The 12,804-nt window shown below is 45.1% G+C and overlaps 1 protein-coding gene across 1 annotated transcript in view; it reads left to right on the top strand.

Annotated features, from left to right (window-relative positions):
- Positions 1–3,591: 3,591 nt before the first annotated feature.
- The window catches only part of LOC136577950 (SH3 and PX domain-containing protein 2A-like), a 33,244-nt gene continuing 24,031 nt past the window's right edge, over positions 3,592–12,804 (top strand). Inside the window, exons 1-6 of the mRNA XM_066577862.1 lie at positions 3,592–3,714; positions 4,059–4,139; positions 6,523–6,598; positions 11,528–11,705; positions 11,823–12,025; positions 12,109–12,222. Coding sequence (XP_066433959.1) covers positions 3,655–3,714; positions 4,059–4,139; positions 6,523–6,598; positions 11,528–11,705; positions 11,823–12,025; positions 12,109–12,222 — 712 coding nt within the window. The 5' untranslated portion in view covers positions 3,592–3,654. The remainder of the gene's footprint in view (positions 3,715–4,058; positions 4,140–6,522; positions 6,599–11,527; positions 11,706–11,822; positions 12,026–12,108; positions 12,223–12,804) is intronic.

The following is a 12,804-nucleotide window of genomic DNA, read 5'->3' as shown; positions in this document are numbered from 1 at the left end:
CCACAGGACCCTGGCAGACAAGCTGATGGTAAAATTCCCATCCGACAGCGCTAGTGGCAGAAGGCGCAGTTCCGAGGGCCAGGTAGCAGGGGAGGCGCGGAGATCAGGCAGCATGTACAGCACAGGCAGGGGAACACTCTCTAAGGCCTTTGACAGCTTTCTGGCTCCCCAGCAAGACTGTGTCACCGCTCCCCAGTCAAGGCTGAGTCGGCAGGAGCACTATAAAAGGATGGTGAGGGAGTACGTAGCCGATCGCACGACCGTCCTCCGTGACGCCTCTGCCCCCTACAACTACTGGGTGTCGAAGCTGGACACGTGGCCTGAACTAGCGCTGTATGCCCTGGAGGTGCTTGCTTGTCCTGCAGCTAGCGTCTTGTCAGAGAGGGTGTTTAGTGCGGCTGGGGGAATCATCACGGATAAGCGTACCCGCCTGTCAACCGACAGTGCCGACAGGCTTACACTCATAAAGATGAACAAAGCCTGGATTTCCCCAGACTTTTCTTCTCCACCAGCGGACAGCAGCGATACCTAAACAATACGTAGGCTGCACCCGCGGATGGAAGCATCGTTCTCTATCACCATCAAAAACGGGGACCTTTTAGCTTCATCTATCTGTGTATTAAATTCATCCTCCTCCTCCTGAAACCTCACGTAATCACGCCGAACTGGCAATTTTTCTTAGGCCCACAAGGCTCAGTCATATAATTTTTGTAAACAATTTTTATACGTTTCAATGCTCATTAAAGCGTTGAAACTTGCACCTGAACCAATTTTTATTTTAACTGGGCTGCCTCCAGACCTAGTTACAAATTAAGCCACATTAACCAAAGCGATTAATGGGTTTCACCTGCCCTCTTGGTTGGGCATGGGCAATTTTTCAGAGGTACATTAGTACTGTTGATACACCAATTTTTTGGGGCCCTCACCTACAGTGTAATCCAATTAACTTTTAGCCCACCTGCATTAAAGCTGACGTTACATCAGCTGTGATGGGCACTGCAATGGGATATATTTATGTACCGCCGGTGGGTTCCAGGGAGCCACCCATGCTGTCGGTCCACACGGAGTTGTAACTGCATGTGTCCACTTCTAAAGAACCCCAGTCTGACTGGGGCATGCAGTGTGGGCCGAAGCCCACCTGCATTAAACATGACATTACCTCAGCTGTGCTGGGCACTGCAATGGGATATATTTATGTACCACCGGTGGGTTCCAGGGAGCCAGCCATGCTGTGGGTCCACAGGGACTTCACAATAGGCAGTTGTACCTGCCTGTGTCTATGAATTAAAAACCCCGGTCAGGTTGGGGCATGCAGTGTGGGCCGAAGCCCACCTGCATTTAATCTGACGTTAGCTCTGCTGTCCAGGGCACTGCAATAGGATACATTTATGTACAGCCGGTGGGTTCCAGGGAGCCACCCATGCTGTGGGTGCACACGGAATTCCCATTGCGGAGTTGTACCTGCCTGTGACTATTTATAAAAAAACGCGGTCTGACTGGGGCATGCAGACACCTTGACAGAATGAATAGTGTGCGGCACATAGGTTCCCCATTGCTATACCCACGTGTGCAGCTCCTGATGGAGGTGGCACAGGATTTGATTTCTCATTGCTTCTGTACAGCATTGTGGGCTATCGCCCCGCCCCTTTTAAAGAGGGTCGCTGCCTAGCCATGCCAACCCTCTGCAGTGTGTGCCTGCGGTTCCTCCTCATGGCAGACGCACTTATAAATTTGACATGAGGGTGGTGTGGCATGAGGGCAGCTGAAGGCTGCGCAGGGACAATTTGGTGTGCGCTGTGGACACTGGGTCGTGCAGGGGGGGGGGGGGGGTTGGGCAGCATGTAACCCAGGAGAAGTGGCAGCGGAGTGTCATGCAGGCAGTGATTGTGCTTTGTTGGAGGTAGTGTGGTGCTTAGCTAAGGTATGCCTTGCTAATGAGGGCTTTTCAGAAGTAAAAGTTGTTGGGAGGGGGGGGGGCCCACTCTTGCCGCTATTGTGGCTTAATAGTGGGACCTGGGAACTTGAGATGCAGCCCAACATGTAGCCCCTCGCCTGCCCTATCCGTTTCTGTGTCGTTCCCATCACTTTCTTGAATTGCCCAGATTTTCACAAATGGAAACCTTAGCGAGCATCGGCGATATACAAAAATGGGATTCGTTATTCGAAATGAACCCTCGAGCATCGCGAAAATTTCGTCCCGAGTAACGAGCACCCGAGCATTTTGGTGCTCGCTCATCTCTAGTCACCAGTGATAACTACTACTACCCCCATCAACCCGTTTATTGGCATTCCCTATCCTAGGGGTGTCAAAGGTGGCCTGTGATCCAGCTCTGGCTTTGGCTATGTGATATCCCTCAGGGACCAGAGCCTGGTAAGTGCCGCCGTGACAAGCCAACACTTTTTAACCCTCCCAGCTCTACACATTAGTGAAGTGTCTGGGGTACCCATCTGGGGTGTTGCACACTGCCGTAGGCGCAACTATGCTCACTGGTACGGAGCGTTGTAGTTGCACCTGAACAAGAAAAATTTCTTCCCCTTCGTCAGGGTAAAAACATGCGACATGCTCTATTTTTGTACACATTTGCGCACCTGAAGCTCAGCAGGAGTCTATGGGGGTCCGCACAAAATCATGCGAATTACTGCTCGATTTTGTGCTGCTAACTGCTAACACCAGGACTAATTAGGCTGCTGAGCTGGGGTTCAATGTTAGGGCTTATTTACACGAGCGCCTATATACCGTGTTTTCACGCTGGGCTGTATACATATGCTACCCATGTGAAACATTGGTTCCCAATGCATTCGTTCACATGAGCGATTATACAATGCGTAAATACATCAGCACCGTTAAAAATGGAGCATAAGCAGCATGGGAAGGCATCCCGAGGATTCTTGCAGAGCGACGATTTTTCAGGGTGTGACGAATCTTTTCACTAAAAATGTTACTCCTGGTCGAAAACACTGGGTAAAATTGCTGAAAAATGGCCATTCATGCAATTTTATGACGCGGCAGAGAGAACGCAAAATGGTACACGCTCATGTGAAAGAGCCCCAAAACACATCCATGCTTCCATTCATTGAAATGGGCAATTAGTCTAATTAGTTCAATGTGTGCTCTTCCCCATCATAAATACACAGGAAAAATAGAACGAGCTGTTTATTCTCTTGCGTGAAGAAGAAGATGCGCAAGATGTTTTTTCTCACGCGTTAAGTACAGTAAAACAGTTGCGTACAAATACGTAACGCTCATTGTGCGAGTATGTAGAGCAAAGAACGCATAAATGCGCATACTGTGTGACACCAGGGAGATTTTACTCCGTAGTGGAGAATCTGCCCCGTGTGCACTTGAGCCCGGCACTCAACATCTTCTAGATTCTCCTTGTTGTTTGGATTTCTTCACCCATTATGGTACCAACATTGTAAGTATTGCGCGGTGTGTTTGATGTTGGGGCAGTATTTGCTTTGGCACTCTGGTTGTTAGTCTCTTTTAGTTGCACTTCCACTAAGCAGACGAGAGGTGAGAAAGGCACAGAAAGGGATGGTTCAACTAAAGGCTGTTTCTTGGGAAGTCGGCCCTCCTCCCCCTCCTCTATATGAATTCCAGGGCTGAAGATGTAAGGAGCTCAGTGGCTGTGCAGGTATCAGCAGACGGGAACTATGAGTCGATACCCAGTGGAAGCCAATGCTGTAGGACTGGTGCAGCATGAAAGTCAGAAGGTAGGCTCCCATTTCTGTAGCTTTTGCCCTCACCCTGTAATATTGCCCCTTCCCTTTGCGGACTACCCTTCCACGGCTCTTCTGAGATGCACCAGTATTTTATAATTTGTTCACTTTGCACAATCCCATTGATGGGACCCCATAGATAATGTGTAATCTATGAGAAGCCTAGCAGCAAGTATTTAATTTCCCTGCAGCACCCCCACTGGGGAAATAAAGCATTACACAGCTCTTATGGAAATCAATAGTTGTTCTGTATAATGTGCTGAGTTCTCCAGATGGGAATCTTGGATAAAATGCGTTTTTAGATGTTTGTAATTGATATTTTTCTTGTGTTCTTGCAGCTCTTCATGTTCTCCATTCTGTGGTCGGACTGTAATAATATACTTATATATAGGACATATGATGGCTTCAAGGATCTCTCCGTAAGTCTCTTTTATTCTCATTTTTTTTATATTCACAATGCAAGGTATGGAGCATTATACAGCAGCCTGAAGCCAATATGTAGGAAGAACTAAATGATGGAGTATGCCAGAGGCTTTTTAATAAAGCCCATAATACCCACATGTATTATAAGAATCAAGTTTAATCCTTCTTGCACTGTATGTTAATCTGGTAGGCGGCCCTGGCTATCTCTGGCAGCCATAGTGCTCTCCAATCCCAGGCCATTCTCTCTATGATTAACAGGTAAAGTGGACGACCTGTCCAAATCTTGCACAGCCACGATCCAGTGCATGCGACATCACCTAGACCTATTGTGGGCAGACTCAACTGATTTGTCTGTGATGCGCCAATTCATGGCTGCGCGAAATTTGGACAGGTCTGTGGATGATGTCTCCTTCATTATCCACATCACCCATCAATCATAAAGAGAATGGCTGGGGACTGCAGACAGCAAAGACTGCCCGGGTCCCTCACCAGGACGGTACAACAGTAATTTCCATACAGTGCTGGAAGGATTAAACCATACTGACTTTATTATACATACTCTATAACTGAAATTTCCCTACATGCCATTGGTTTCCCCAGCTGCTGACAGGCTCCCTTTAAACTTATGTGATGATTGTAGTCAGATAAATAGTCCAAATGAATGACATCGTCCGTTCGTGCAAACGTTAAATCGCTCCGTGTAAAAGCGCCCCAAGGGCTTAAACAGACAAACGGGTTCATTCTCACAAGCGCATTTCTCACATGCAATTCCTACGTGCGAGAAAGGATTTTTCTTGCACGCAATAGCGCTGGGTTTGAACAGTAAAAAAATATGCCACAAAGACGAAGACTCAGACCTTGTTCATGCGACGAGCATATTTGCGCATACGTTTGTCTGTGTAAGCCCTCATTTTCCTCTCCCAATTGAAAGCACATGTACAACCGAACTAAGCATACATGTGAAGGGTCGGGGGGAATAAGTGTTAGCCAGTCTAAGGACTTAAACAAATGAATATGTTATTCTCCCATTATGCGGCCGTAATAATCATGGCCGCATAGCGGGAAAAACAAAACCACTGATTTCAATGGATTTTAGTAGTTTCGTTATCACTATCAGGATTCTCGCCCGTTAATTGTACGGGCAAGAAAAGATAAGACTATGTGCGGGAAAGATAGGGCAGGATCGACCTTCTCGCGTTTTGTTTTTTTTCAAACTCCTGCACTTTGGTGAGGAGTTTGAGCATCCAGTGAAGAAAAAAAAAATTGTTCAGGCACAACCACGCTCCGTGTCAGTGAGCATAGTTGCAAATATGGCTGTCTGTAACTGCCCTCAGCCCTATAGTGTATGGGCAGCCTTAGGGCTCCTTTAGACGGGCGTATTTGTGTGCACGCAATACACAGAGAATGGAACCCGTTGCCTTCAATGGGTTTGTTCTCATTTTCTTCATCTGCATGCTCAACAAGTACAGTAAAATATGCTGATATGGGCAAAAAAGACTAGTTCATGGCGCAAATGCCTTGTGTGCAATTGTGCATACACTTATATGAAGAAGCCCTTATGTCCACATTATACTAAAGTTGATGAAAATGGATGATGTGAACCAGAGGCGTAACTTGAAGCTTCTGGGCCCCAATACAAAATCTGTAATGGGGCCCCAACTATAACGCTTTAGTCATAGTACTGGGCTCCCTATATGCTCCTGGGCCCGGGTGCAACCGCATCCCCTGCATCCTCTATAGTTACGCCCCTGATGTGAACCAAAACAATTGTTCGTTAGGGAGAAGTTTCCCAATGAGCAATCATCTCAGCAGCCCGATGACAGTCATCATCTGGAAAGGAGTCGGTCATGTTTGAAAATTTCGTCCAATGGTCAGACAAAATATCTCTCTTTGAGCGAACGTTCCCGGAAAGATCGCCTGTCCTTCATCTGCTGTCACTAAACATATATGGTCAGTTTGACCAACTGTGACAGCCAGTATGGACACCCGCAAAAAAAAATGAGAATGAACCTAAGGAAATCAATAGGTTCTATCCTCCGCGTTAAGTGTGCGCTTACATGGGACAGAATATTCCGCAATAGCGTTGTCGAATAAGCCGCGCTGGAATTCTGCACCAAAATCTGCACGCCAAACTGCGGATATTCTGCCATTTTTAATTCCGCATTAAAGTCAGCATGTTAGCAGTGTGGATTATGGTGCGGGATATTCCGTCCCATGTGAAAGCGCCCTGAAGGTACCTTTAGTCTTGCGTACTCCCTGGAATCCAGCATATCATTATCTCTGAGCAGATGTGATCTTATCTGAGAAGACGTCTATTGTAGCTGGCGGTAATTACTAAGGATATAAGTATAATTCTCAATCTTTGCTTTGATCATCTAGAAATCACTTACAAAAATGTTCCCCCTGGAGGCGGGCGCCGTCCATAAGGCAGAGCGAATCCTCCCCATACTTAAGGGTAAGTGGCGCCTTTACAGAATGATCTGTCATGTATGTGACAGTGCTGACATCACACTCCGCTGTCCCTGTAATGTACATGTCATGTATCTCACAGCAAGAAAGGTTCACCATTCTACAGTGTAAAGTTCTGAAACTTTCTAATCTACTTTTTGCTTGAGTTCTTTAGCATTTTTAAGATCTTTGCATATCTCTGCTTGCTGTCATTGAATTGGAACATTAGTGTTTACTTCCACAGGCTGAAAACCTGTGCAGATCTAATACTTCTCAGCAGAGAGTTTGTTACAATTATCTCCAGTGTACACAATCCTGTCGTTTGTTACAATGTATCAGTGCAGGTAAAATGTATCAGTCTGGCATCCAAGCAGTTTAGCTCATGGATGATTAGCTAGACTGGATGCTATGATAACAAACCCTTAGATTTGTTACGTCTGGTATGTAGTCACTGGGGAATATTCCCATTTACTGACAGCAAGCAGGGATCTTGAAAATAGTGATGAATTTGAACACAAAGTATATTAGAAAGTTGAAAAACTTTTCATAACACAGCAGTTAAACTGTATACAGATAAAATGAGAAAAGCCTTAGTGCCAGCTCACACCAGCGTAATTTCATTGCGCAGTACGCACGCATAGAACACGGTGAATGGAGTCAGTGAAAGTACATTGATTTTCACTGGCCGACTCACACTAGTGTTTTTTTATTGCGTATAAGGGCGCCCACCCACTGGCGATTTTTTTCCCTGCAAAATTCGCAGCATTTTTTTCTCTGCAGGGGTCTATGGGACTTGTAATGTTAAAATCGCGATCGCGCAAAATCGCAATTTACCGCGAAATCGCGATTTTGCGCGATCGCGATTTTAACATTACAAGTCCCATAGACCCCTGCAGAGAAAAAAATGCTGCGAATTTTGCAGGGAAAAAAATCGCCAGTGGGTGGGCGCCCTTAGGGTGACTACCCACTACAGCTTTTTTTCACTGCGAAATTCACAGCGTTTTTTTCCCCTGCAGGGGTCTATGGGACTTGTAATGTTAAAATTTCGATTGCGCAAAATCACGATTTTGACATTGCAAGTCCCATAGACCCCTGCAGGAAAAAACACCGCTGCGTAGTCACCCTCATAAGCGAGTAAAAACGGAACATAGCATGCTCTATTTTACAGCATATTATGCACAATAGAACCCAATCATTCTTATGGGCGCGTAATAAATGCTGTACTTACGTAATTACATTTATACACAACGTCGCTAAGCGACAGAGTGGGAAATTTAAATAAAAGGAGAAACAAGTCGCAGACTGTGCATGACAGCAAGAGGGAGACATGCTGTCAAGCACAGTGCACAATTGCTGCCCTACACAATGATAGCCGGCTCACGCAGCGGTAAAACGCTGTCCTATACACGCAGTGTTTAACGCATACACTCATGTGAGTCGGCACTTACTTGGGGCTACAAGCTTGAAACTGAAACAAATTTTAGTTTTCACAAAGTTTGCTGCCTCAGTGTTATTACATCTTTTAGGCTGATTTTGACATCAGCAATGGAACCTCCGTTGCAGATCCTGCACAAAATGCCAGAAGACGGGGGCTTCATCAGGGAAAATAGCTTTACCCCACTCCTCTGCAGTCCAATCCCTATACGTCCTGCAGAATGTTAGTCGGTCCTTGATGTTCCTTGGAGCAGGGGCGTAACTATAGAGGGTGCAGGGGATGCGGTTGCACTCGGGCCCAGGAGCCTTAGGGGGCCCATAAGGCCTCTCTTCTCCATATAGGGAGCCCAGTACTATGAATAAAGCATTATAGTTAGGGGCCCTGTTACTGGTTTTGCATTGGGGTCCAGAAGCTTCAAGTTAGGTCTCTGTGCAGCATGGTTTAGGTATGAGTACGGGTACAGATACAGATAGAGGGAGGGGGGCAGCTCACGTTTTGCATCAGGGCCCCTGAGCCTTTAGTTACGCCCCTGCCTTGGAGGGAAGTGGCTTCTTTACTGCCTTTCTTAACACCAGGTCAGCCTCCATAAGCCTTCTCCTCACTGTTCATGCAGATGCACTGATACCTGACTGCTGCCACTCCTGAGGAAGCTCCGCACTGGTGTGGAACTGATCACATAGCTGAGCCTCTTTAGGAGATGCACTTTCTTGGGTGCCCTGAAGCCTTCTTCACAGCAATTGAATCTCTCTGCTTGATGATCCAATACATGATTGATTTACGGACAATCTTACAACCAAAAGTGCCCTTGCCTGTAAAGATCTTGTGATACAAAGCAATGATGACGGAATGTGTTTCTTAGAGGTAACCATGATTAATAGAAGAAGACAATGATTTCAAGCACCATCCACCTTTTATAGAAACCAGTCTGATCTTATAATTCAGTCAGCATGATATCAGCTGCCTTGTCATCAGTAACACTTTCTCCTGAGCTAGACTTCCGTGGAAAAAGGTGTTTTTGTGATTACGTTAATTTTCATGGCAGGGAATGACTTTTTTAATTTATTGGTATTCATCTAATCACTCTTCAGAACAATCTAGAGTTAATGAAATTTGTCACTATAAGCTACGTTCTCTATGTCTCCTGAGCTGAAATTAAGTGGAAAAGGGCTTGCTTTGGTTCATAAGTCCCAGTCATTGTTACAAGACTTGTTAAAAAGTCTGACATTGTCTTGCAGGAATGCTGCCTTCCAATAGGTGGCACTGCAGAGGCATTGTTCCATTTTTCCATTTGCATATTTCCCAGAGGAGCATAGATGACCTTATAAATCTCCTCACACCTTCTAGGTTCTTTCCCTAAGGGGAAATGATACCCTATCTGACCTGAGTGAACTAATAAAACAAATCCTCTTTTAACAAATGCAGTTTTTGCAGAGAAACATGCAAAAATAAGCGTTGGAAGATCTGCCCTGTTTAGAGTTGGGTGTGACGCTCAACATCTTCTAGATTCTCTTCATCATTCGGATTTCTTCACGTGTTATGATACCAACGTTGTAAATGTTTTATGGTGTGTTTGATGTCAGTATTTGCTTTGGCTCGCGGGTTGTTGATCTCTTTCATGTGCGCTGCCACTAAACAGATACCGAGAGGTGAGAAAGGGACAGAATGGAAAAAAGAATGGTGCAATTAGTGGGTTTCATGGGAAGCCAGTCCTCCTCTACCTTCTCTGCCACATAAGAAGGCACTAGTATTATAAATGGCCAGGCTTGTAATGGCCCATTGGGGAGCCTCTAGATTCCCCGGTGAGCGCCTGAGCCAGGTACAAGGTTGGATACAATTACCAGGGCCTAAATTCTGTAGGGTGGACTCATGAACATAAGTAAGCCTCCGCAAGCCCTGGTGCAGGCCATTGTACAATACTTCTTCAATCGGGCAGCATGACAGTCCATACCGGCGCTAAGACCACTGGGTAGCATCAGACGTAACCCACACAGCTGCTTATTGGCTGCCTGTATTGGTGATGATTTATGATTTATGTCCCAGCAGGGGTAAATATAAAACTCTCATCCCATGATTCAGCATTTCAGTTCCTATGAGCCCATAGCTTTTGTTTATGGGGCACAAAGCAGCTGATAGGCTACCTCTAAAACTGCATGGCAGCCCAGTTTTGGGCTGTGCTATGGTCTCTGCATGTAAACTCGTCCTTCACAAGCTGTGTCAAAAATGATCAAATCTGGAATCCTCACCTATTATGAGAGTGGGGGTCTACCTTGTCTGCTGTATTCTCCATATACTTCATTGCAGACATGACTGCACACAAGCACAGCCACCTATCCATTGAAGTGTATGGAGAATTGGCAAATGGTAGTCAGATAATATTTGCATGCAGTTGTACAGAGGGCCCGCAGAATGACTTTTTCCAGTGGGCCCTAGGCACCCCAGTCTGACATTGTAAATGGCACATGATAAATGGTGTCTACTACAGTTTTTGCATTCGGCCTCAAGAGCTTGAAGCTACGCCATTGCACTGCAGCCGGTTTCCGTACCATTTTATTGCTAGGAAGAAATGTGTTGCGCATTCCTGTTGGATTAGTTGGTGGCACAATGGAGGCTTTATCTTCTTCCTAAACCCATAGATGCGTGAACTTTTTTGATGGGTTATGTTAATATTATACTTTTATAGACACTGCTATTTTACAAGGAACAGGAAATGTCAAATATTTAATAGTAAATGTTTAATGTGGGGAATTCACTTCTGAGACCCAACCTGATATTAAAATGTGAGACAACAATGCAACCAAGATTTTATGATTTGGTTTATTTTGTTGGTTTTGTTCTTTCATCCACAACTGATTAGCAAAAGTTACAAAACAAAGACTCTTTCTCTCCTCCGAAAACCCATTCTTTAGGTCATATTTATATAAGATACGCCCTATTGGGTCAATTTCATGGAACACTCCTGTAAAAAAACAGAATGTTTGCAAGCTATGCATGGAGTTGTGCAATTCGGACTCACTAATACGGTCAACATTGGCACACCAACACCTTGGGTTATACAATACCATAAGGCCTCGGCATAACTTTATACTCTCTCAACAGTCATGTGACAGATGTCTTTATAAGAAAGCATTACAGCATTTAGCCAATCAAAGCAGTGTGCAATGTCTTAGACTACCAATGCACCCTCTGTTCTCGGATAGTCCAAGAATCACAGCAGCCATGTTGGACATATGAAGAAGGGCCCCAGGAGGAAGCAGATTAGGGGCTGAACTAGGAAAAGGAGGGCACTAGGTAATATGACTTTCCCCTGTCAGTCTGTGGACAAATTTTGTCCCAGGGTTGCGTATTTGTGTCAAAGAGACACATAAAATGCAATTATGGTATGACTCACTTGGTGACCCACGCCATTCACATGGCCAAAGGCATTGTGTTGCAGAGACCTAACACTTGGCCTTAATTAACGTTGGAAAGGTTGACCAATGTCTTTTTTGTTTGCTCTTATAGATGCCCCCTTGTTGTTCCGCAGTAAATCTTCCAATCGGCACCTTGAGAGGCTCCATCTATTAGGAATTTATTCCAATCAACTTCTTCAAACTGATTCTAAAATCTCCCAGTGTGAAGAGGTTATCCAGTTTTTCTCTCCCAACAAGCAAGACCTTACTCCATCCTTTCCGGAAAACAGGTCTGTATAGCAGTGGGTCCTTTCTGGAAGATCATGTATTGGAAAGACATTGACTTATCCTCGAATTCTCATCTTAGACTTCCCTGAAACCATATCATGACTATTCCTTATTTACAGCATTGTGATAATGCCGTCAGACAAAGACCAAAAGCCAAAAGAGATAATCTGCCCACCCAGGTCACAGCAGCCCCCCACCACACAGCCCATTGTGTCAGAAACCTACATCTGCATCGATGATTTTGAGACCAAAGACACCAAGAACAGGTCATTCAAGGTGCAGAAGAATCAATGTATTGATGTTGTGGTCAAAGATCCTTCTGGTAGGTTCTATATTTCACTAGTGATAAGAAAAGAGTCATCACTCAGTAAATTGAAAGATTAGTCTTCTGCTGCTTTCTTCTAGGCTGGTGGTTGGTGGAGAATGAAGAGAAATACCTGGCCTGGTTTCCAGCTCCTTACCTAAGAAAGTCAAGTTCTTTAGAAGATAATAACGCAAAGAGGAAATCATTCACTAAAGGTTGGTCAAGGAAGCAATGAAACCTTGCCTAATATTTGTCCTCATGCCTGATACTGTTGTTTATCTGATGTAACACTAGTTGAGTAAATAGCATGAAGAAAATTCCTGATAAGTTGCAGACTGATTGCATGAAAATGTAGTTCCAACTAAACTCTTCTGAGATGAGACTAGTGTAACATACTACACCTTGTAATTATCTGTACAGCAGCCAGATACACAGTGCCACATAGCCACCAGGTACTTAGTATATCTGATTATCTCCAGTGTAGGAGTTAATGTAAGTATTCCTGGTGATCAACAACTTTTAAGGGGTTCATTTCAGGATCTCTAGGAGTCTAGCAGAGCAAAGGAATTACTTTTGTGTCCATGGTGATCTAGGGTAGTGAAGGGGATAATATCAGCATGAAATATAAAATCCATCATCCAGCACTCAGATGATAAAAATTGCTAGTAGAGATGAGCGAACGTGCTCGGCCCCGCCCCTTTTTCGCCCGAATACCGCGATTTTCGAGTACTTCCGTACTCGGGCGAAAAAATTCGGGGGGCGCCGTGGCGGCGCGGGGGGTTGCAGCGGGGAGTGGG

This window comes from Eleutherodactylus coqui, chromosome 8 (genome assembly GCF_035609145.1).
Source record: "Eleutherodactylus coqui strain aEleCoq1 chromosome 8, aEleCoq1.hap1, whole genome shotgun sequence".
NCBI classification, from domain to species: domain Eukaryota; kingdom Metazoa; phylum Chordata; class Amphibia; order Anura; family Eleutherodactylidae; genus Eleutherodactylus; species Eleutherodactylus coqui.
Note: the sequence above shows the minus strand (reverse complement) of the source record. Positions and strands in the feature narration are given on the sequence as shown.